General features: G+C 42.0%; 1 protein-coding gene across 7 annotated transcripts in view; it reads right to left on the bottom strand.

Moving 5' to 3' along the window:
• Positions 1-24397, bottom strand: part of LOC124611694 (ankyrin repeat domain-containing protein SOWAHA) — a 607140-nt gene that overhangs the window by 571227 nt on the left and 11516 nt on the right. For 6 of the 7 annotated variants that reach the window (XR_006979504.1, XR_006979503.1, XR_006979505.1 and 3 more), the window contains exons 2-4: positions 17459-17520; positions 13058-13483; positions 7374-7496 (exon numbers count right to left, since the gene is read on the bottom strand). Coding sequence is in view for 4 of the 7 variants with exons in the window: in XM_047140266.1 (XP_046996222.1) it covers positions 7374-7496; positions 13058-13483; positions 17459-17520 (611 nt within the window). In the remaining 3 variants the exon portion in view is untranslated. The remainder of the gene's footprint in view (positions 1-7373; positions 7497-13057; positions 13484-17458; positions 17521-24397) is intronic. The other variant, XM_047140267.1, reaches the window with a different exon arrangement.

Genomic DNA, 24397 nt, shown 5'->3' with positions numbered 1-24397 from the left:
GCTCCTTATCACGCAGAAGGAGAACGAGGCATAACTTTCAGGAATCAACTTACATGTCTTAACGGGTGTGTGTGTGTGTGTGTGTGTGTGGGGGGGGGGGGGGGGGGGGTGGAGGACTATGTCGGGAGAATCAAGAAATATAAACGAACAGTTATAGTAGTGACTGCCCTAGAGAATAAGTACTTCAGAAAACTTCACAGGAAAAGTAGAGATAATGAAAGACACTTGGAGTGCGCCTGCGAACAGAAATATTGACAGCAAAAATGCTACCGGTCCTAGGAACCGAGATTAATAACGGTTATCAACTGTCCGCTAAAGTCGTATGGCCGTACTGTAAGTAGGCTACCTAGACGCAAGACTAGACGACTCAATTTGACACAGGTAATCATATCTTACTTTACAAAAACAGAAGCTCAGGTAACAGCATAAACCACAAAACACATCAAATAACGCAATCGCTGACATCTATTGCGGTGTCAGAGGGTACTGGATTACATTATATACGCGGTATGGCGGTTTTCCCCTCTTCCGTTACCGAGTTAGAATACTTTGAAATTATCACCGCAGATGCACTAACATTCCGCAAACGATCTTTATCAAAATCCCAATTTTCTGCAAGAGGCTTATTTAAGGAACTAACCCAGCATTCGCCGGAATCACGACGGCAGGGAGGGCCTCGAACCTCACTCCTACAACATTTGAGTACACTGAAATGACCAATATACGCCTTGGCTTCTCCGAGTCCATACGTGTTGAGATGGGTTCTTGGAAAAGCACCTCCCAAGAAGGGAAGAACTCAGGATCTAATACTGGTGCACAGTACATTTCCAGCTTGCAGCTAAGTTCAGCATAGCAATTTACCGTCAATTTGCAGACATTACGTTCCACGACGGCTTGTTTTTAGACTAACTCCTTGTAACACATAAGAATTGTTCCTGACAGTGACACCCAATTCCAGTCTTCACAAACTGATGCTGGAACTTCTCATCAATGGTATGTGAAACTTAAAGATCTCACTGTTCGTTGGTGATATATTCCAGCTAGAGTCGCATGACGAATCGTCTGCTGGGGAGAGTGAAGAGATTTTACATCAACATTTATAATCTGGAAATAACTGCGCAGTGCATGACAGATGGTACTTCCCATTGCAGCACGTTACGGTTTCTTCCGTTTCGACTGACGTAGGAAGCGGGGAAGAGTAACTGCTTAAATGCCTTTGTGCGCTGTCTTGCCTTCATTGTCTCTGCGGGAACGAAACGTACACTGTAGTATATTTCTAAATTCGTCACTTATATCTGGCGCTTGAAACAGTGCAAGCACGCTTTCGCAGGGTAGTTTGCGTCTACCTTCAAGTGTCTCTCAGTTCAAGTTTTTACGATCTGTGTGACATTCTCCCAAGCGTCAAACAAACATGTAACAATTCGCGCTGCCCATCTTTGTGCATGTTCGATATTCCCTATAAGTCCTAATAGGTACGGACCCCCAACACTGAAAACGTAAGCAATGTTATAGGATGAATGGAGCGAGTATTTTGTTAATTACCTCCTTTGCAGATTGCACTTTTCCGGTATACTACCAATGATCCTAAGTATGCCACCTGCTTTACCCACGGCTGAACACACGAATTAGTTTTACTTCAGGACTCTATAAATTATTACCCACATATTTGTATGAGTTGACCGATTCCAACTGTGACTCACTGATATTGTCTATCTTCGTGCCACTTTGAAATCATATGAAGAATAGACAGAATATGTGCAGCTATTGTTTTTGCTGTTTTTTTTAACGTACTTCATTACAAATAAATGCTTCACCAGCGATAAGTTTGAGGTTATCATCATCATTGCCTGTTCAGTCATTATTACACAACATAAACAGGAATTGTGCCGACTGGACGCTTCTAGCAGCATTTCTATCTTCACTGTTCCATTCGCGAATGACGTGCGTGCATAACGGCTGTCGATAAACCTCTGCGTTTCTCAGATTTGGATTTCCTTGCAGTGGATATTTCCGGAGACATATGAAGTAATACCGGCAGTCTTCTTGGAAAGTACACTCGCGGAATTTCAACAGTAAAACTCTCTATGACACCCAAGGGCTATCTTTTTGGGTCTGCCACTAGAGTTTGTTGAGCATCTCTGTAAAGTTCTCGTTCACACAAGTCCACAGTGAAACATGCCGCTCTTCTTTGGATCTCTTCTATTAACCCAACCAGGTAAGGGTCCGAGGCTGATGAACAATACTTCAGACTCGTTTTTACAAGTGTTTGGGAAGCCATTTAATTCGAGGATGAATTCCATTTCCTCAAGATTCTCCCGTTTTTCCCACGATTAGTTTTATGTGGTCATTCCACCATGGGTTGCTCCGGATGGTTACTCCCAAGTATCTTACGGTTTCCATTGTTTCCAGTTGTTTATCACCAATAATTTAATTAAACATTGTCTTTTATCGGCGTTCTGTGTCAGCTGCCAGTTACTGCACAAATTATCATAGATCCTCCGCATTTCGCAACACTCATCTTACGAGCAGCACTGTCCGTTAAGAAATTATTCTATGATTTGTACAGAAATCGCAGTATTACACTTTTCTGTGGCACACCAGATATTAGTTTTGTATTTGTAGTCCACTCTCCACAAAGGGCAATGTACTCGTCGTACCAGACAGAGAGCTGAATACCTGGTTAGAATGTCACATACAAACTTACCTCATTTAAGGAACGTCGCTAAGGAATTTTACTGTACCAAAATATTTTAGAAAGTTTACGAACACAGGTCATCTCAATACACATAATCCGCGGAGTACGAGGGTTAGGCTTTGCATGGTTAATGATTTTAGAACCCACGCTGGTTTCCATACAAAGTTTCATTTTGTTGCGCTTACGTCATATTGTTATAACTCTGGATTCCGGTGCGTGGTAGAATTCTTACAAACAGAAGTGAGTGATATACACTCCTGGAAATGGAAAAAAGAACACATTGACACCGGTGTGTCAGACCCACCATACTTGCTCCTGACACTGCGAGAGGGCAGTACAAGCAATGATCACACGCACGGCACAGCGGACAGACCAGGAACCGCGGTGTTGGCCGTCGAATGGCGCTAGCTGCGCAGCATTTGTGCACCGCCGCCGTCAGTGTCAGCCAGTTTGCCGTGGCATACGGACCTCCATCGCAGTCTTTAACACTGGTAGCATGCCGCGACAGCGTGGACGTGAACCGTATGTGCAGTTGACGGACTTTGAGCGAGGGCGTATAGTGGGCATGCGGGAGGCCGGGTGGACGTACCGCCGAATTGCTCAACACGTGGGACGTGAGGTCTCCACAGTACATCGATGTTGTCGCCAGTGGTCGGCGGAAGGTGCACGTGCCCGTCGACCTGGGACCGGACCGCAGCGACGCACGGATGCACGCCAAGACGTAGGATCCTACGCAGTGCCGTAGGGGACCGCACCGCCACTTCCCAGCAAATTAGGGACACTGTTGCTCCTGGGGTATCGGCGACGACCATTCGCAACCGTCTCCATGAAGCTGGGCTACGGTCCCGCACACCGTTAGGCCGTCTTCCGCTCACGCCCCAACATCGTGCAGCCCGCCTCCAGTGGTGTCGCGACAGGCGTGAATGGAGGGACGAATGGAGACGTGTCGTCTTCACCGATGAGAGTCGCTTCTGCCTTGGTGCCAATGATGGTCGTATGCGTGTTTGGCGCCGTGCAGGTGAGCGCCACAATCAGGACTGCATACGACCGAGGCACACAGGGCCAACACCCGGCATCATGGTGTGGGGAGCGATCTCCTACACTGCCCGTACACCACTGGTGATCGTCGAGGGGACACTGAATAGTGCACGGTACATCCAAACCGTCATCGAACCCATCGTTCTACCATTCCTAGACCGGCAAGGGAACTTGCTGTTCCAACAGGACAATGCACGTCCGCATGTATCCCGTGCCACACAACGTGCTCTAGAAGGTGTAAGTCAACTACCCTGGCCAGCAAGATCTCCGGATCTGTCCCCCATTGAGCATGCTTGGGACTGGATGAAGCGTCGTCTCACGCGGTCTGCACGTCCAGCACGAACGGTGGTCCAACTGAGGCGCCAGGTGGAAATGGCATGGCAAGCCGTTCCACGGGACTACATCCAGCATCTCTACGATCGTCTCCATGGGAGAATAGCAGCCTGCATTGCTGCGAAAGGTGGATATACACTGTACTAGTGCCGACATTGTGCATGCTCTGTTGCCTGTGTCTATGTGCCTGTGGTTCTGTCAGTGTGATCATGTGATGTATCTGACCCCAGGAATGTGTCAATAAAGTTTCCCCTTCCTGGGACAATGAATTCACGGTGTTCTTATTTCAATTTCCAGGAGTGTAGAAAACGTAGTTCCTCAGACAAGTTCTTTTATATTTTATGTAGCTGGATGTAACTTGAAATCTTTTCCAATCCAGGCAAATAAGTTTCTGCTCAAGGTACCTTTATTATTGTGGTGAATAATGGAGATTTACGAAACCATGGAACATCTGTCTGAAAAATCGTTTAGATTAACTTTTTATCAACCGCAGTGAAGCGATGATCACCAAGACTTTTTTCAGCGCGATAAAAACGTTGAAATCATAACTTGAGTGATGTGACTTCTGGCTGGATTTTGGAAGAGTGCCCCAATTAGTTACGGGAAGCGTGGGCCTATAAACGACCAGTAACATGGAGAGTAATTGGTGTGCACGGCATCACAGGGGGTTCACATTTTAATGGCAACAGTTTAACCAAGAAATACATCCGTGGACACCATGCTGTAATCGACGACAGCAACTTTCGTTGCACTGCAAAAAAATTTTACAAATTGAGTATTAACCATACCGTTTTCCATCGAGATAAATCTCTTACGGGGCAAATTTTCAATAAGACATTCTAGAGAATGAAACATTTTCAATTATTTCAGCTCAATAAATACACGCAAAAAAATGTTACTGCCTCCGGTTCCATACTACGAATTATGCGAATCCATGCGACCTTATTTCTAAAAAGTGTAAGTTTTATTACTTCTAAGCAACATCTCTGCTACTATATTTTCAAAAAAGCGAGCAATTTTCACTCGTCAGTATCACAGATATACCACTTTTAAAACAGATTATTATATTATTACGCAACAATTGTTCATATTAAGATGTTAAGAAACGCAGCTACGAGAAATCGTTGTCAGTGTAGCATTTCTTACAATGACTCATTCCACTGTGTTGTCTCAAGTCCACCACCATTTTCGTCCTACTTACAAATACAGACCACAATCGCTAATTCAGAACGAAGAAGACAGAACGATCCAGTAAACATTATGACGAACGAAGCTTTCAAAACACAGGACAGCATAAAAGCAGAAACTGCTAGTGGCTAACAAGCAGGAAGAAGTCATACCGACACCAGTAAGAAACAGGCACTACAACTTTTTACATAGTATAAAAGTATGAAATTAGTGGTACATATTTATTGTTGCAGGGAAGCCATAAAATGAAGCAGACAGCACTGAGTGAAATGGACAGATCAGAAGAAATGACAATCATTCTAATTATTTTCAACAAGACGATAAAAGTTAGAGAAAAGAGCTGAAAGTCGTTGTACGTAGACAGTTGAGACTGAGAGAAATCATAGTGTAAATAATAATACGTCTATAGTCCACAAAACTAGTTTTCGTTAGAGCCAACGTAAATTTCGAAACTTCACATACAGTAATATGACTGTACAAGATACACGTAATTCAATAGCTAACGCAAGAACACGAGGTATAAAATATCATTTTTAAACTTATTTTTCGAACCGACTATGTACCTGTTAGTCTACACACATTTTTTCACAGTTCTTCTGTTTCTTAAACTGACGTGTCGCATACGTGACTACCTGATCATTAACAATAGGTGAAGTGACGATACATACGTCGCAAAGACCAGCAGATATACATCCTTCGGTTTATTTTTAAAAGTGATCGTACTATAATAGTTTTCTCTGTCCTCATTGAGCTGCTGTATTATGACTGCAATGCCTTATTTTTCTCTCTTTTGTAATGGGGTTAATTTACAGTTAATAATAACAGCGCAAAAGTTGCCGAAAACTTAAGCAGGATATTCTGCTTTTAGTCACCACTTTCCCTGTTTTTCCTCAGAGTTCTTGCCGCCGCGAGAATAACCAATTTGATCAAGCCCCGTAATTCCTCTAGCACGTTATAATTATTACGAAAACATTATTATGTGTATAGTTGCAAATTTAAGGAACTGGTGCTACCAGATTTTCCTGTATGTTCTGCGATAAAACAAATGATGTATCATGAGAATGAGAAAGGTTTTCACGAAAGACTTTTATTCATCGTCATTTTTGCCGCTCAGAACGCGATTTGGAACATTTACCCTCTAAGAATGGCACTGGACTGTATATACTAAATTTGCAATTCGTTTCAGTGATCTTTAGCAACTTACTTGATTTAGGTAACAAAATTAAGCTTAAAAGAAGAACGATAACGGCAAAACTGAGGCCTTCTGTTGAGCGGACGGTTGGACACCACTGGTAAAAAATTACTGTCAATTTGTCCGGTACACAAATGACTTAGCATTTTTTCGCAAAACCCTAAGTATATGTGAGAAACATCAACTAAATATGAAGACATACGTGAGCAGCTGGTGCGGAGTATCCACCATATTTAAAACAAAAAAGGGTGTAGAACGTCTGACTACATTATTTTGGAACTTACTATCTTTGCGTGATATTTTTCTGGCTGCAGCTGTTACGCTATAATCACGCTAAATCGGTATTCCTTTGATTCGAGCATAGTTGTTATGGAGTCACAATTTCGCAAGTAACTACTGAAACAGATCTTTTCACATTTCGACTACAGCCTGGGATGTTTACACAAATCAAACGAAAAACACTGACAACCTCGTAAGTAAAATTTACATCTACAGCAATACTCCGCACGCCATCTGACGGTGTGTGGCGGAGAGTACTTCTGGTACCACTATCTGAATCCCCCCTTCCCTGTTCCCCTTGCGAATGATGTTTGAGAAGAATGTCTGTTCGGAAACCTCTGGATTATCTCTGATTTCTCGAAGCTCGAACAAAAACTGATATTGTAGATATTTTAGACTGTATTATAATTTACGTAATGGATGCCGTTAATACGTTAACTGGCTCACGTCCGCACGGCAGACAGAGCCGTTAGTCGTTTTAGAGAAGAGAATGCAGCACAAGACAAGCGACAGCGACTAGGCCGAGACGGTCACGTGACTGCTCGGTCGGCTAACAGGGGAAGGAAGGCAGGCAAGGCAGCGTGAGATGAGAAGCAGGCAGACGGAAGACGTGCCACCGCCACCGGCGCTCTTTAGCCCGCCACTTACCCGCTCGGGCTTCTTCTTGGCCGGCTGCGCCTGCGCCCTGTGCAGGTCCACCTCGGTGGCCAGCCTGTTGAAAACCTGAGTGCGCTCCTTCACGCTCAGCTGTTCCGGAGGATCGCCAGCGTCCTAGTCCAACAACCACACACGTCTGTAAACTACTTGCTTTTGGGCACGCACGGCGGCATGCAGCAGGGATCGAATGAGAGGAAAACAACCAAATGGCCGTTTCTGACTGCACTGACAGTCAATCTTGCCACTTCTCAAGAAAGTCAATATCTTGACAGAGACAAAATATACATTTCAGAACGAGTTGTTGAAAACGAAAGCATAATCAAAAACAACTGCATATGTAAGACAGCAGTCACCAACTTGGACATCGGCGCACAGGTAATCCTCACAGCATGCGACGAGACCTATTACATCGTTAAAGAAAGGAAGAAAACCAGCAATGCATTAAACGCAGATTAGCCAACGAAGCCAAAGTTATTTGTATCATGCGATTATTAGGCAAATTTTATTTGTATAAGAACACACAGGATTCACATTCAGCATTCCTCAGTGTTATAAGAAGCACAAACACGTTTTCGGTCAACCGAGACTTCGGACAAAATATTCTGTAGTAAATACCTACTGTCCACACATTCTCCACGTAATTCTCTCTGATGGCAAAACCTAACAAGACAGTTAACTCCCAATTATACGTGCGGATACAAGAAGCTATAGTAAGCCTAAATCGTTTAAGCAACTGCAGTCCCAATTTATCAAGTAACCTTATGAATAGATAACCGCCTCAAAAAGGAGAAAAACGAATTTTGTCCCAAATCGTTGGTTTCAACTGCCACACAAAGAAATAATCTTGGTACGACAACTGCATGGAATTTACCATATTCCTCTTTCAACAGATCGTGTCACTGGATACCAGCAAATGAAACTTCGTGGTATGTACAGAAGATCACTCCTAAGCGTCATCAGGCCCGTTTTGTCTGGTGTTTTGACAGATATCTGCAATTTCGTATTTCCATTGTGTAGCTGTAGTCAACCCTAACCCCCCAGAGTAGCCGAGAGCGCTAACGCGCTGCTTCCTGGGCTCGGGTAGGCGCGCCGGCCCCGAAACGAATCCGCCCGGCGGATTAACGACGACGGCAGGTGTGCCGGCCAGCCTGGATGTGGTTTTTAGGCGGTTTTCCACGTCCTCCTAGGTGAATACCGGGCTGGTCCCCACGTACCACCTCAGTTACACAACTCGCAGACATTTGAAACACATCCACACTCTTTCACGATTTACACTAGACGCAGACAGCTGGGGTACACTAATTCCGTCCCAGGGGGGGGGGGGGGGGGGGTTATGGGGTGGCGGCAGGAAGGACATCCGGCCACCCCTTAAAATTAACCATGCCAATTCCGTACTTAACCCTGCCAACCCTGCGCACAATGTGAGATAAAGGCGGTAGCAAAAGAAAGAAAGAAAGCTCTAGTCAACCCTACTGCTCATCGCGTCTTTCATGTGACGTCCTGTGACTACGGCAAGTATTGATTTGTGTCAAGCTACAACAAAAAAAATTTTTTTTTAAAGCGGAATTTTACGTGTCCATTCGATAAAGCGGTCCCAAATTAATCTAGTGCGATATTCATTCCATCGACATGTATTAACAAGGACAGGAAAACACGTTGAATAACCAGTACCCCAGCAGCGACAGCACCGTCCTGGCCCGCGCTGACTGCTATTGCTATTGTCGTGCAGCACAGCTGCTCATTCGCTACTGGTGACTACCGATTACATTTTGTGTTTTACTGTTCCCGTTATAATATATATCGATGGTCACGTAAAACCGCTTTAAAAAAGAATTTGGTGGTAGCTGGATACAAACAGATGCTTTCCGTCGACAATGGGCGTCTTATGAAAGACGCGACAACTATTTGTTTGGACTGACTGCAGCTACACAATGCAAAAACGAAATTGCAGATATCTGCCGAAACACCAGAGAAAATGCGCCTCACGATTCTTACAAGGGACACCCATTATACATTACGACTAGTATGCAAACGGCACCTCGATTACGCTTATTTCGCTCTCCTCTTATCTGTTTCATCAGTTAGCGATACCGAACTTTCAAATAAACGAGGCAGTACTCATTCACATATGTCATATGTAATGCTTATATTTCAGAAAATATCTCTGTCGTAGAATACTTCCAGTTCAGAACTGCGAGCACTTCGAGTTAAAAGAAACCATACGCTGACACTGAAACACAGTTCGCCAAACTGTATGGTTAACAAATTACTTCCATTAATAAAAGAGTATCCCCTGACTATCACATTCAATGAAGCTTACGAATTTCGAACATCACGGCTTCACGTGGAACGGACGCAAGGATATTACATCAAATTTTGATACTCATCTACCTGGAGTCTTTCTAGCCAAAAGCTGTACGTCTTCTACCTTCTCGTCGCAAAATAAATTTTAATTGCATCAAGACGTGGATATATCGGCTTCCAAATCCGGACTTTTTTCATCGCAGGTAGGATTTCAAATTTTTTCCGTGCAAAATACATTAGGCAAAGCAGCAACATTTTCAATAAATATCCGAAACATTGTATGTACCAAATTAAGTGGTAAAAATTTTCATTTGTTTATTTAAAGCATGCTTAATCTGTAGTAATGCCCTCAAATAACGCACTGTGATTTTGTTTAATAACCGTTTTGATTAATCGTTTCTTTATATGAAAAAGAAGGACGTACAGTCCTAGAACCACAAGCTATAACAATTTTTCCTATTAGTTGACGATGAAAACACTGACCTTGTTACATAACATATAAGTTCTGTGTCTGATACGTATGTTTACGCCTTCGCCAAACGTACGTGGTGTTTTAGGAGGAAGTTATGGTTTGACAGTATGGCGAGTACTCAACGGAAATATCACAAAAGAGGTTAGCTCTTCCCTCAATGGTTTCCGACATGCAGCTGTTTGAAACTCACCGTTTGCCACGTTGATCATTTGAATGCGCACTTCACACAAGGGTGGCGACAGTCTCCATATTGCTGAGGACGGTAACTTTCAGAGTCGTTATCAGTTAATGTGATTCTTTTGCCAGAGTAAATGGAAGATGTTCATTTAACGACCAAATCTGATGCACTCTCGAAAGGACTAAGTCTCTGCACATTCCTCATGATATAGAGCACAGAACTTCAAGTCAAGCATATTTTTTCGCGAGTCCAGCTGTCTTCACGCAATCCAAGAGCTGAGAAACCTAGTGGTAAAAGAACGTATGACTTTGGTCCTGTGCCAACGTCGCCGATTCCTACCCAACACGAAGGCTACGGTTAGCTGAAGTTCTGTGCTCTATAACATGAGGAATGTGCAGAGACTAAGAAGTTGTAAGAAAATGAAACGCCTACAGCCGTCCTTATGATCTTATTTATCCTGTAGCTACTACTTTCGGCGCTTGAGTGCGCCATCTTCATGCCTTAGTTGATGCTGAAAAGGTTGTCACGATTCACCATACGCTGTATCAGTGGCCAACATAACTAGTTTGCACAGACTACCTGTAACTTTGCTGTCAGCAATCCAACCATCAAGTTGGCAGTTGATGGTTGGAATGCCTACATCACAGTTAAAGAAAGTCTGTGTAAACCAGTTATGTTGGCCACTGATGCAGCGTGTAGTGGATCGTGACAACCTCTTCAGCAAGGCCTAAACGTGGGGCACTGAAGCGCAGAAAATATTAGCTACACCATAAATAAGGTCATAAGGACGGCTGTAGGCGTTTCATTTTTTTACAATGCTGAACGACTGTGGTCCCCAAGACCTCAGTCAAAAGGATGGACATACAAAAACTTGACGTAGAGAAGTAGCTGAAAAGTATATGGCTAACTATCGCAAATAAAAATTTCTTTATTTTCACAGCGGTTTCCATTTCGCGACCGGTCGGATCTTACTTCCCGAACAGCCCTCGTAGTTAGTTACACTGCTGGCCATTAAAATTGCTACACCACGAAGATGAAGTGCTACAGACGTGGAATTTAACCGACAGGAAAAAGATGCTGTGACATGCAAATGATTAGCTTTTCAGAGCATTCACACGAGGTTGGCAACGGTGGCGACACCTACAACGTGCTGACATGACGAAAGTTTCCAACCGATTTCTCATACAAAAACGGCAGTTGACCGGCGTTGCCTGGTGAAACGTTGTGGTGATGCCTCGTGTAAGGAGGAGAAATGCGGACCATCACGTTTCCAATTTTGATAAAGGTCGGATTGCAGCCTATCGCGATTGCGGTTTATCGTATCGCCACATTGCTGCTCGCGTTGGTCGAGATCCAATGACTGTTAGCAGAATATGGACTCGGTGGGTTCAGAAGGGTAATACGGAACGCCATGCCGGATCCCAACGGCCTCGTGTCACTAGCAGTCTAGATGACAGGCATCTTATCCGCATGGCTGTAACGGATCGTGCAGCCACGTCTCGATGCCTGAGTCAACAGATGTGGACCTTTACAAGACAACAACCATCTGCACGAACAGTTCGACGACGTATGCAGCAGCATGGACTATCAGCTCGGAGACCGTGGCTACGGTTACCCTTGACGCTGCATCACAGACAGGAGCGCCTGCGATGGTGTACCCAACAACGAACCTGGGTGCACGAATGGCAAAACGTCATTTTTTGGGATGAATCCAGGTTCTGTTTACAGCATCATGATGGCTGCATCTGTGTTTGGCGACATCGCGGTGAACGCACATTGGAAGCGCGTAATCGTCATCGCTATACTGGCGTATCACCCGGCGTGATGGTATGGGGTGCCATTGGTTACACGTCTCGGTCACCTCTTGTTCGCATTGACGGCACTGTGAACAGTGGACGTCACATTTCAGATGTGTTACGGCCCGTGGCTCTACCCTTCATTCGATCCCTGCGAAACCCTTCATTTCAGCAGGATAATGCACGACCGCATGTTGCACATCCTGTACGGGCCTTTCTGGATACAGAAAATGTTCGACTGCCGCCCTGGCCAGCACTTTCTCCGGATCTCTCGCCAATCGAAAACGTCTGGTCAATGGTGGCCGAGCAACTGACTCGTCACAATACGCCAGTCACTACTCTTGATGAACTGTGGTATCGTGTTGAAGCTGCATGGGCAGGTGTACCTGTACAAGCCATCCTAGCTCTGTTTGACTCAATGCCCAGGCGTAGCAAGGCCGTTATTACGGCCAGAGGTGGTTGTTCTGGGTACTGATTTCTCAGGATCTATGCACCCAAATTGCGTGAAAATGTAATCACATGTCAGTTCTAGTATAATATATTTGTCCAATGAACACCCGTTTATCATCTGCATTTCTTCTTGGTGTAGCAATCTTAATGTCCAGTAGTATATAAAGAAAAATTACCTCAATGGGAAAGTAAAACAACGATTTGTTGACTCACTAGCATCTGCACCGTTCCCATTGGTGGCAGTCTCAAACAGCTGTACCTCAGAACACATTGTGACAGATCATATGCTTATGATTTCCTTCCCTTGAGAATGATCCATATATCACGCCTTATGCTGGTTTGCTTCTCAAACGCCGTGCAAGGTACTAGTGGTTATTCTGGTTACTTGGAGTATTCCGGTGACAGTGAACACAATGAAATGTGGTTTCAGGTCCCACTACATTGGATGAGAGCGCAAAATAGGAGGAAGACTCACCTCCTTGCCAGCTGGTTCAGCTCCCGCAGCCTTTGGGCGCTTGGTGACGTCGATGTTCTCCTTGTTCTCGGTTCTGATCCTGTCGCTGCTCTTCCGGCGCGGGGGCACCGGGGGCGTGGGCTCGGGTGCAGCGGGTTCGCCGCCACCCTGTAACTGCGGCGGAGCAGCCGGAGGGGGCGGTTCGCGGTATTGTGGAGACGGCGGCTGGGGGCTGGCGCCCAGCGTCGGCGGAGGCCGGTACGGCGGCGGCTGGCGAGACGGCGAGACCAGGGACTCGCTGGACACGTACTGCAAGCCGCCGGGACTGCTCACCATCGACTCCACGGACGGAGAAGGCGACGGAGATGGCGAGGGAGAGGCGTAGCCCCCAGGACTCACCGCTCCGGGGATACGGTGTTTCTTCTTCAGGATCAGGTACTTCTCCCCCTGAAAGCGAGATAAGCCTCTCTGCATTCCAAGGGGTCTTCTTCACTGGTCTGGTTTTAACGTGAATATTTACGCTTTGAAAATCTAAAAAGGAATACAGATAAAATTATGGAGTCAAAGGTTATCTGCAATTTATACAAAAACCAGACTGCTGTCAAAGGAGGCGAAAGACGTGGAAGGGCAGCAGTAAATGAAAGGTGGGGTTGTAGCCTAACCCCAATATTATTCAATATGTCCACTGAGCAAGTGGATACAAAAGTGACAATCAGGAAGAGAATTAAATTTCATGGGAAAAGAATAGGATGACTGTGTTTTGGCTACGATACTGTAATACTGCCAGAGATAGCAAAGAACTTGGAAGGAGAAATGAATAGAATGGCCAGTCTCTTGAAAAGATATTATAAGATGAATATCAAGGAAAGTACAACAAGGGTAATGCAATGTAGTTGAATTAAATAACACAATACTGAGGAAATTAGATTAAGAAATGAGACATTACAATTATTAGATGAGTTCTGCTATTTGGCCAGAAAAATAAATGCTGACAACCTAAGCAGAGAGAATATAAAATGCAGGCTAAAATCAGCACGAAAAGAATTTCCGAACAAAAAAAACATTGTTGACATCCAACAGAAACTTATATGTTACGAAGTCTTTTCTGAAGGTATTTGTCTGGAGTTTAGCCATGTGAGGAAGTAGACTGTGGATGATGAACAATTCAGACAATAAGACAACAAAAGCTTTTAGAAGGAGAGATTGATAATGAGGTGGTACTGAATCGAAATGTAGAGGAAAGAAATTTCTGTTACAACTTGACTACAAGAAGCCAACAGCTTTATTGCAATGGTAACAACATTTTCAGCCAGATCACCAAAGTTAAGTGCTGTCGGGCTGGGCTAACACTTGGATGGGAGACCATCTGGTCTGCTGAGCGCTGTTGGCAAGCAGGGGGCACACAGCAAACTGATGAGCTACTTCATTGAGCTCTGGTCTCTCTCATAAACTGCCATATGGACAGGAAGGCAGTGTGCCAGCCATGTGCTACTCCTTATCCATATCCGGTGACACCTGTGGTCTGAGGATGATACAATTGCCTGTCGGTACCGTTGGGCCTTCGTGGCCTGTTTGGGTGGAGTTTAGTTTAGTTTTGACTACAAGAAGGAATCAGTTGATAGGACACATCCTGGGACTTCAAGGAAATGTCATTTGGTATTGGAGGGGGAGGGGGGGGGGGGGTCAGAGTAAAATTGTAGAGGGAGATCAAGGATTGACAACAGTAAGCCTGTTAAAATGGATGTAGACTGCAGTAGTAAAGTAGACAAGAAGAAATTTGCACAGGACAGTTTAGTGTGGAGGGCTCAGCTACTCCATGTCAGTTCCCAGTCTCAAGATTGCAAGAACAACTTATGCAGCACTTCTTTCATGGGTTGCCACTCCTGCATACTTACAGAGTTCGAGTGACAGGGAACTGGTGTCACCAGATGCCATCACTAGCTAATTTTTTTGTGAAAGTTATACTGACATGAAAGTGTATAAAGCCAATACTTACAAAATTGAAACACAAACATAATTTTGCAGCCTGTTCAGAACTTGAGCATTTTTCAACAGCCAGTGGAAAGATGCACGTTGAGCATGACGCAGAAGGCACAGAGAAACAAACAAACAAACAGTAAGAGAAAAGATAGGAGTTGAATGCTGTTATGAAACAGAATTAGAGAAGAGTGGGGCACATACTGTGACGAAATGATGGAAATGGACTAAGAAGATTTTGAGTTGGCTTCCACATGATAAGAGTAGTCTATAAGACATCTTCATGGTTAATGAACTGACAACATAAAGGAACAAACAGGACAAACTTTGCTGCAAAATGATAAAGACGTAAGTCTGGCAAAGACCAATATCCAGCAGTGGATGATGAAAAGATGTTGATGATGGTCATATGTTCAAGGTAAATTCTGCTATCAATAGTTAGAAAGTACCTCAGACAAGATCTAGAAAGCTATAGTGACTTTCAAAGGCCAACAAGTGATATTTCACGAAGGGTGGTAACTGAGAAGTGACTTTTGTAAAGTTCTTCGCAATTGTCTAGAGAGATTACTTGCTTCAATTGTAATCAAGGAGGTGAAATGGATGGCACATTAGATGTTGCAGATTCACAAAATAAGTCCATACACTTTGGCTTCCACAAGTTTCCAAGGCAGATATTGTGTCTTGGGATGTAAACATGCAAACTGACAGCCTGAAACATGTGGAAAGAGTAGAGACATGAAAATAGCGAAAACCAAGTGAAAAATAATGCCAACTCCGTGATTTTTTGGTAGTGTCTCCCTTCCCAAACAAAAATCTAGTAAATCTGAGGCCAGCAGTTCACAAATATTGGTAACTGCCAGTTACTCATGGCTGAAACTGAATTTTGACTCTTTTCTCACAGCCAAGGTTCACATATAATCTTCAAATGCCAGTTCATTTCCCACACAAAGAACTATGGCTCTACAGACAAAAATATCCTAATTCCAACACACTTCTTTTTGATAACAGTTTTAGTCAGTGGAGTCACATGTCCCAAAACGTTTTTGCAACAAATCATACCTAAAATGATTTTTTTTACTGATCTTCAGCACTCTGTATCATCATATTAAACCATACATTTTTGTTACTAAGTATGATTACTGAAACAACCAAATATGATACTTCAGCTTAACAAATACACAAAGCAACTATGCATCTACTAGATTTTCATCTATCAGCCAGTTACAATGTAGAATATGTGAGGTCACACAAAACTCACTGTTCCCACATACGACTGATGGAAGATATTAAATCACTCTCCAGGAGTAGTATGATAGCTTCTTACAGAATCACACAAACTTCCAAACAAAACATGAGCTTTCAACTTACCGTTGACCACGGTCTAGGTATGAGATCAAGCTCTCTCCACAAACTTCATTCACCAAAACGTAAAAATAATACTGAAATAAACATTTTCAGCCAATAAATAGATTTTTCTTAATTAATAATTAAATTCAAGCAATTAAATAGTATTTTGCAAAATTAGACCTCACACTGGTCAATTGATATCCTATTTGTCAATGTTAGACACTATTTTTGGCTATAAAAATTTGGATAAAAACCCCTGGTGTACTTTATAAGGGGTCTTGCTTTTGCACGGCTCAAATATTTGACCAATCACAATCAATTACTCACCAGTAAATCTGCATCACTGACTACAAAGATACCAATTTTAAGAAATATGAAAGCCAGAGCTGTATGTGCTGGCTTCTCTTTACTTTACTTTACTTTCTTCAGATGTTTCTTGCTTCATGTTCCACGTGATAAGCGAGAACTTTCATCATATGTACTGAGTGTTAAAATAGCTGAGACTGGACCTTACAAAAAACTGATCACTTTCCATGAGACTATAGTGCTTTTCTGACAACTGAGTGTGAATGAAACAAAGAAATTCATCACAAGGTCTATATTTTAAAGAAATACATAAAATTTACAGTTTAGTTTAAAATGATACGTGGATCACATGGAAAATTTAAGTATTGAGTTTATAGCAGGTAACACCAGATGTTTCCAAAATTTACATAGTTTGTTCATATAACAATTTACTTGGATAGTAAGCTATGCCTTACAACTGAAGTGTGAAGATTAGTAGACTATAAAGCATTTTCTCTACAAGCCAAAATTTAATAAAATTATATTACATTCCTCTCTTGCAAAAATGCTGCTTTTGCCACCTGACCCATAGCTATAACTGATCATTTTTCTTGTTTATGTATCTCTTTGTTGGATTACTTTGGAGTTGCAAGAATGTTGTTTCATTTATTTATTACTATACTGTCAGGTCCCACTGTCAGTCTGGTTTTTTTTTGTCAGATATCAATTTTGTGACTCAGTAATACCATGTATGTATACCAATGTTGTACAATATATATTTATAGAAATGTTAAACGTTGGGCAACTACTTACATCCTCATTGCGCATAGTGGCAAGGTCATTTACGTATTCTTTGAATAAGTTTCGTGCTTCAACTGAAAAGAAAAGAAAGAGGGTGGATGCAAATTAAAAGTGCCAATGCAGTTCATTTTATTTTTTTATGTTAGAAGGTATAACATTTAAGACAATAATTCCACTAATAGGATGTATTATTTTATCAACTAAAACATTTATATGGCACTGAATTAATACATTTATGTGGCAGTGAACAATGGTGCAAAATAATATAAATTTTCATGAAAGTATACTTACAGCTCTTTGGACAGTATACCCATATATTAGAAAGCTTTTAACAATAGTTTTAAAACTGCCCATCAACAAACTGTTTTCACAACCCAACAACAGTTTCACTATTGTTACAATGACTAACAAGCAAATATCGTACACACTACATTTTACAGTCAAACTAATTATTCCTTAATGTTGACAGAGTGCAGCATCAACCAGCCACAATTAACATTCTGTATCACATAACAGCCACTGTTGTTCAATAACATCATTATCTGATAACAAAAGCATTAGTCGTTACTTTACAGTACAGAAATTATTGAAATACTGTGCGAAACAATAGTTCGTCACACTGTTATTGGACATCATGAAAATCAACAGCAACAAGTACAGTAATTGCTGGAGACATCCAAAGTTTAAACTCTTGAGAAGCTGCATGTGTTAAGCCCACAAAATCAGCACAGCCACAGTTCTGAAATATTTGTTGGGGGGCAGTCTTCCCTAGAGACCGATGATTGCCAACTAGGGACCATTCACATCAAAATTTAATCATATGACTAAACATTTTCTGATCTCTCTCATATGCCGCTACATGGAAATGTTATTGTGTTAGTCATCTCAATCAATAATAATGTCGAAACTGAACCAATCTTTCAGTCTGAAGAAGAGTGAGTCCAATTTGGATCTTCCTGGTCAATTAAAACTGTGTATTGGACTGGGACTCTAACTTGCAAGCTTGTTTTCCGTGTTCTAAGCTCTCACTGAGTTACAACTCACAGATTTACTGACAACAGAACCTGTCTCCTACTTTCTGAGCTTCAGGAACATTTTGCCGCACACCTTGCTGAACTAGCAAATTTCAAAGAGAGTGAAGCTGTGAGCGCTGGTCATGACTCGTCCCTGGATAGCTCAGTAAAAGAACTTCCCAAAAAAGGCATGGTTCTGGGATCGCATCCTTGTCCATCACACAGCTCTTACGTAATACTGGAGTTCTTTTTCTACATCCATCAATGTATCCAGAACATTAGTAGTCCAAGCAGAATCGAATACAGAACCTTACGATTTTGCTGAAACTCTCTGTAGATAATGGGCCAACATACTAAACATGCTGGCTGGTGAGTCTGAGTGTTGGGGTGTGGGTGAGGGGGATGGGGAGCTTGAAGCTCACATTTTAAGTTTTCTTGGATATCCTGAAACCCGCGGCTTCTATGGAAAACCTTTCGCAGTTTAAAGTTAAATTACGTTAAGTTTCCTACTAAAAAGGTCTGGCTGATTTTTACTCTTGGACTAATAGTCTCCACGTTGTAGGATATAGAAAAATCGGAACTTATTTTAAATAAGTGTTTTAATGGAATAAAATTAATGTTTGCCGCTAAATGAAGAACACACATTTAATATGTGGACCATACCTAAGTGCATTACAGACGTATTAATGAATAAATTACTTTTTGGAGACGTAACGGGTTGGAGGAGGGGGGGATAAACGGTAGAAGCGCGAGGAAAAGTAAGTCGCCAGACTGCGTGTCATGCATTTCCCTTCTTCACAGGCAAGGGCGTACCCAGGATCTGAACTGGGGGGGTTGCTAGCAGATCCTAAGGACAGTTGTCGTGCTAGTTGCAGAGTGTATGACATTACTTTGTGTGCTGAAAGGAAAGAAGTGAACTTCCGAAAAACGCAAATCGCGATTCACACAAAAGTCTAGCGTCCTAAGCTCGAAGAGGACATCAAAGCTTCTCAAATTCAGATTGGCTGCTGAGCATTCACTATCTTTGTCAACAATAGATCATAAAGGTGACTTCATAAAAAGACATTTTCGTCGATTCTAAAATTGTCCAAACACTAAGAGCAACACGCTTCCCCAGTAACAATGTGAATATTTTGTTTCAAAAAAGCGACTGTTCAGTGTACAAAATTTTTTCATAAAGAGGAAACGTTACTACCCAATATATCATTAATTTTTTTTCCTCGCCAGCCTAGAATTTTTTGCGTCTGTAGAGACTTAAAATGTGAATGTACAGACATATCACGTGTCATGTAGGGACTTGGTCGAAAATGTGTTGTCAACACTGCAGTGTTGTCGAATTCAGAGGAAAACCCCGTGTGTTTATTGTGAAACAGTAGTGTGTCTGTTCCCAAGAAAAGTAATGGAGAACGTTAGTTTTCGACAAAGCACAAAAAAATTAGACAGTGAATTTCCTGTTAATTCTGAATTACGAACACGTAAAAGTTGAGACATAAAATCTTAATTACCAATATAGCAAAGTGGGTTTACAAAGCCAGTCAGCAAAACAGTAACATGATAATGGGCTCTTAACAAGTCTGCTGTGTTTTAGCGAAAAGGGATAAAACCTTCCAATGACGGGGAAGTAGTTAAAGAAGCAATCAATGAACAGTGCCTCGGAATCTCTGTTCGATGGTCACGAAAATAAATCTGCACTTAGTCTTTCAAAGGACTTCAATTGTCTCACCTAACTGTTGCTAGACGTGTTGAAGAGATTTCTGAAGATTCTGAGCCTCAATTATATCAGAACATGCTATGGTGTGTATTTTTCGCTTCAGTTTGATGAAAGCACTGATATTTCTCATGTTGGAGAGTTGTGTTCATTTATTAGAATGGTCTTTAGAGATTTTACGGTCAAAGAGTAGTTTATTAAAGTGTTGCCACCTCATGAACGTATTAGGGGACAAGACATATTTAACGCTTTCCTGATGTTTGTGAAACGTAGCGACTTCCCGCACTTTAAACGTTTTGTTGTGATAACAACCACCTTCAACGACGGAAAGAATCATGGGTTTCTTGCTGTGAGGTTGGTTGGTTGGTTTGTTTGGGGGAGGGGGCCAAACAGCGAGGTCATCGGTCCCATCGGATTAGGAAAGGATGGGGAAGAAACTCGGCCGCGCCCTTCCAAAGGAACCATCCCGACCTGGAGTGATTTAGGGAAATCACCGAAAACCTAAATCAGGATGGCCGGATGCGGGTTTGAACCGTCGCGTCGTCCTCCCGAATGCAAGTCCAGTGTGTTAACCACTGCGTCCCCTCACTCAGTGGGTTTCTGGCTCTCTGTGCTGTCGATGATTCATTTTCAAAATTTCTTTATCACTGTATTGTCACCCAGGAAGCTATATGTGCCAAGATTCTGAAGTTTGACTACGTCACGAAACTTGAAACTCGTATAGAAAATTACACCTGAGCATATTCTACAGGCCGGCCGGACTGGCCGAGCGGTTCTAGGCGCTACAGTCTGGAACCGCGCGACCGCAGGTTCGAATCCTGCCTCGGACATGGACGTGTGTGTTGTCCTTAGGTTAGTTAGGTTTAAGTAGTTCTAAGTTCTAGGGGACTGATGACCTCAGAAGTTAACTCCCATAGTGCTCAGAGCCATTTGAACCATATTCTACACGGCACCAAATCTTCTGAATGTATCATATTATGAGAATGGTGACATAATTCTTCATGCTAACGTAAGATGGCTTATTATGGGGAAAACTATGGAACGATTGTGCAATCTTCTTGGTGAGATATGAGATTTTCTGAAATAATCTGGGCAACATTGTCAAGAACTTAACGACATACCATGGTTTCTTGATTTAGGTTTCTTGACAGATATTAAAATTAAGTAGCTACATCTCCAATTGCAAGGGAAAATCGCTACATTTCAGCCGTAAGTACAGCAAATGCTTTTCAGATGAAACTAGTATTATGGATGATAAAGGTAAAAAAACTGTGGAAACCGCAGATATCGGCGAATACGACTATCTATCGCTTGCCAAGCATCTTGAAATATTACTTACAGAATTTCGTGACCTGTTTAGCAACTGATTATGTTTATCAGTAACCCATTTGTTTCAGTTGTCATTACTGAACTTGGAGGGAGGTAGGATATGAGAGATCATCAGGAATTTTTCTGGACTCTGATGGACAGCAATAAAAGTCCCATGATTGTCAGTGTTGCTTTGGAAACTTATTCTTGTTTCGGCTCGACATATATTTGTGAAGTTACGTTTTCATCTATGAGCATAATCAAGAATAAATACAGATTCAGCCTGACAGATTCACATCTATATATGACCCATTAAGAACAGCTTATTCCAACTACACACCAGATTTTTCTGAACACAGCGAACGTGCAGTGGCAAACCTCAAATTAATTACGTAAGTCGTCGATCTAAGCAATTTTAATTATAGCTGTACACTATTCCGCAGATTTTATTTTCAACAGGCTTCTAGCAAAAAAGTATTCAAATACAATGTGAAAGGCTTCCTAGTGACACACTCGACTTCTGTATATCAATTCCTCGCAGTAATTCAGACTTTGTTCCTGTATGTGTTATTTATTTGTATACTGTACTCTAATTGTTTTCTCATGCTTTACTAATTCTTTGGTTTTAAATTTTCTAATCAGCATTCTGTAAACTAAGTTCCGACTCATTCCACGAATAACACAGGGACCGTACCAACTTCCCCACACCGATTCGATTCGTATTGACAGGATGTGTACGGCACGACTACGACTTCAACATAAGTGAAAAGGAAGACGCAACTCTCAGCCGCTTTCGAGAAAACTGGGTTTGAAAATTTTACGCGAATTTATACATTGTGTGTGGTCGCTAGTACTCGAGAAGTCCGCAGCAGAGCGTGTTAAGCGGTTAGTTTCAAGAGCGAGGGGTACAAAGATCGAATATCCCGTCTGCATTTCTTTTTTTCTCCCCAAGTAATTACATGTCTGAGAAAACTGTTATTATCAAATGTTTCATTTATTATTGCCATAATCTTTATCCCCAAAAATGTAGTAAAAATTTCGTAATAGTATTGGAATAAAATGGATACACAAGAAGTTTCAATGGAATCAGTATAGTTACTTACATTATTTTATCTACGTGTGTGTCAAGTGTAAGGTGTAACTTATGGAGCGCAGCACGAAACAGGGTGATGACAGAAACACAGGAACCAATAATTCCTGCGACGTACTACACCTGTAACGAACGCCGATCTTTTAATGTGCATGGTTTTCTCAATGTGCATTGCAAAACAAACATGGGCTACATTCGTAAGTGGTGATTGGTCAGCATATAATTTCGCGGCGTACAGCGCATACCTGTTCTTACAATTAGTAGGAATGAAATACAGACCTCGCGCTTATCAAAATAAGCGTTTACACGCTTGGTCGCGGAATCCTTGGTTACTATAACCGTACAAAGTATGTGAGCATGCGTAAAATGTTCAAACCCGATTCTCTCGAAAACGATTGAGAGTTGCGTCTTGCTACTTACGTATGTTGAAGCCCTAGTCATGGCCTACACAGCCTGTCAATACGAATCAAATTGTCGAGGATAAGTTCGTACCACCTCCCTGTATGTAGCCTTGGCTCGCACAGAATCATATAAAACGACAGTAAAATAAAATAAATGGCTTGATCGGCGCACAGGACTTGCATTTGGAAGAAGCGGCATTGAAATCCTCATCCAGTCACTCTGACTTACGTTTACAATGGATTCTCTACTGGGCCAGTCCTTTGAAAAGAACATCCCCCATTCTCCTTTTCTATCCTTGCCCTGCCCAAGAATGCGATCTGTCTCTAATGGCCTCATCACTGATGGCATAAGAAACTCTAATTTTCCTTCCTTCCCGAGGAAGATCCATAGCAACTCAAGAAAAGTTCCCACATAGAACATTCAAATCTATTCATGTGAATTCAAAAGCTTCTTGACATGCATTTGTAATCCCTGTATGACTTCATACCTAAGTGTACATTTTCTGCAACATACATCGATCTTCTGCCTTCTCCACAGTCACATTCTCATACCAACTTATTGTTGTTAGGTAAAATATGTATCATACGGAGTTGTCCTTTTCCAACACTATCTCAAATTCTGCTGATCATTTCTGTCATGGTCTCTTCCAATGTCAGTATTTGTAAGACATAAATGTATTGAAAGGAGGATAGCAACCTCCACATTCTGTTACTTATGGCAATCTTATCTCTACAGAGATAGTGAAAGCCCCAATAATCAAAGCTGCATACTCTGATCTTTATTTTCCCCTTCTTCTGTTCTTTACTGCGACTGTCTACAACTCATGTTCCTTCCATACAACAATATGCTTCGGATGCAGTTTCAGAAACTACTACTTTTACTGAGGAATTGTGCTAGTCTAATCCAAATTAAGTTTCAGCCCACGTTGTTTTGACCATGTCTGGTCTTACTATCTGTTAGAACATTTTTTCTTTCTTTTTCTTTTTTGTTTCTGTTCAACAAGTTGTTACTAACCTATCTAATACTCTGCAGACAGTCTCTCTTGAAAGTCGATGTCAATTAACCTGTACAATCCATTCACCAATTCTTTTCAGTCTTCCACACTTGCAGATATAACAGCAGTATCATAGCACTGAAGTTTCACCAGCGTTTTGTATGTTTGTTTCATTTCTTTCACAGCTTACACTTCAATGGTACGAAATGAAAACCTCGTAACTCCATTTTGTTAAGCAAGCATTTGTATAGGAAAAACGGCTTCTTAAAAAATAATATAAAATGATACATAAAATTGCTACATGTGTAACTATATGGTAGAAGACTAGTTATATACAGGTTAGAGAAACCCATGCACTTTCAAATCTCTCTTTGATTATGGAATTTCTGGCTACTAGAAACATGAGTTTTCAGAGACAGATGGAGTTATAAAGTTT

The sequence above is a fragment of the Schistocerca americana genome, chromosome 1 (assembly GCF_021461395.2).
Source record: "Schistocerca americana isolate TAMUIC-IGC-003095 chromosome 1, iqSchAmer2.1, whole genome shotgun sequence".
Taxonomy (NCBI): domain Eukaryota; kingdom Metazoa; phylum Arthropoda; class Insecta; order Orthoptera; family Acrididae; genus Schistocerca; species Schistocerca americana.
Note: the sequence above shows the minus strand (reverse complement) of the source record. Positions and strands in the feature narration are given on the sequence as shown.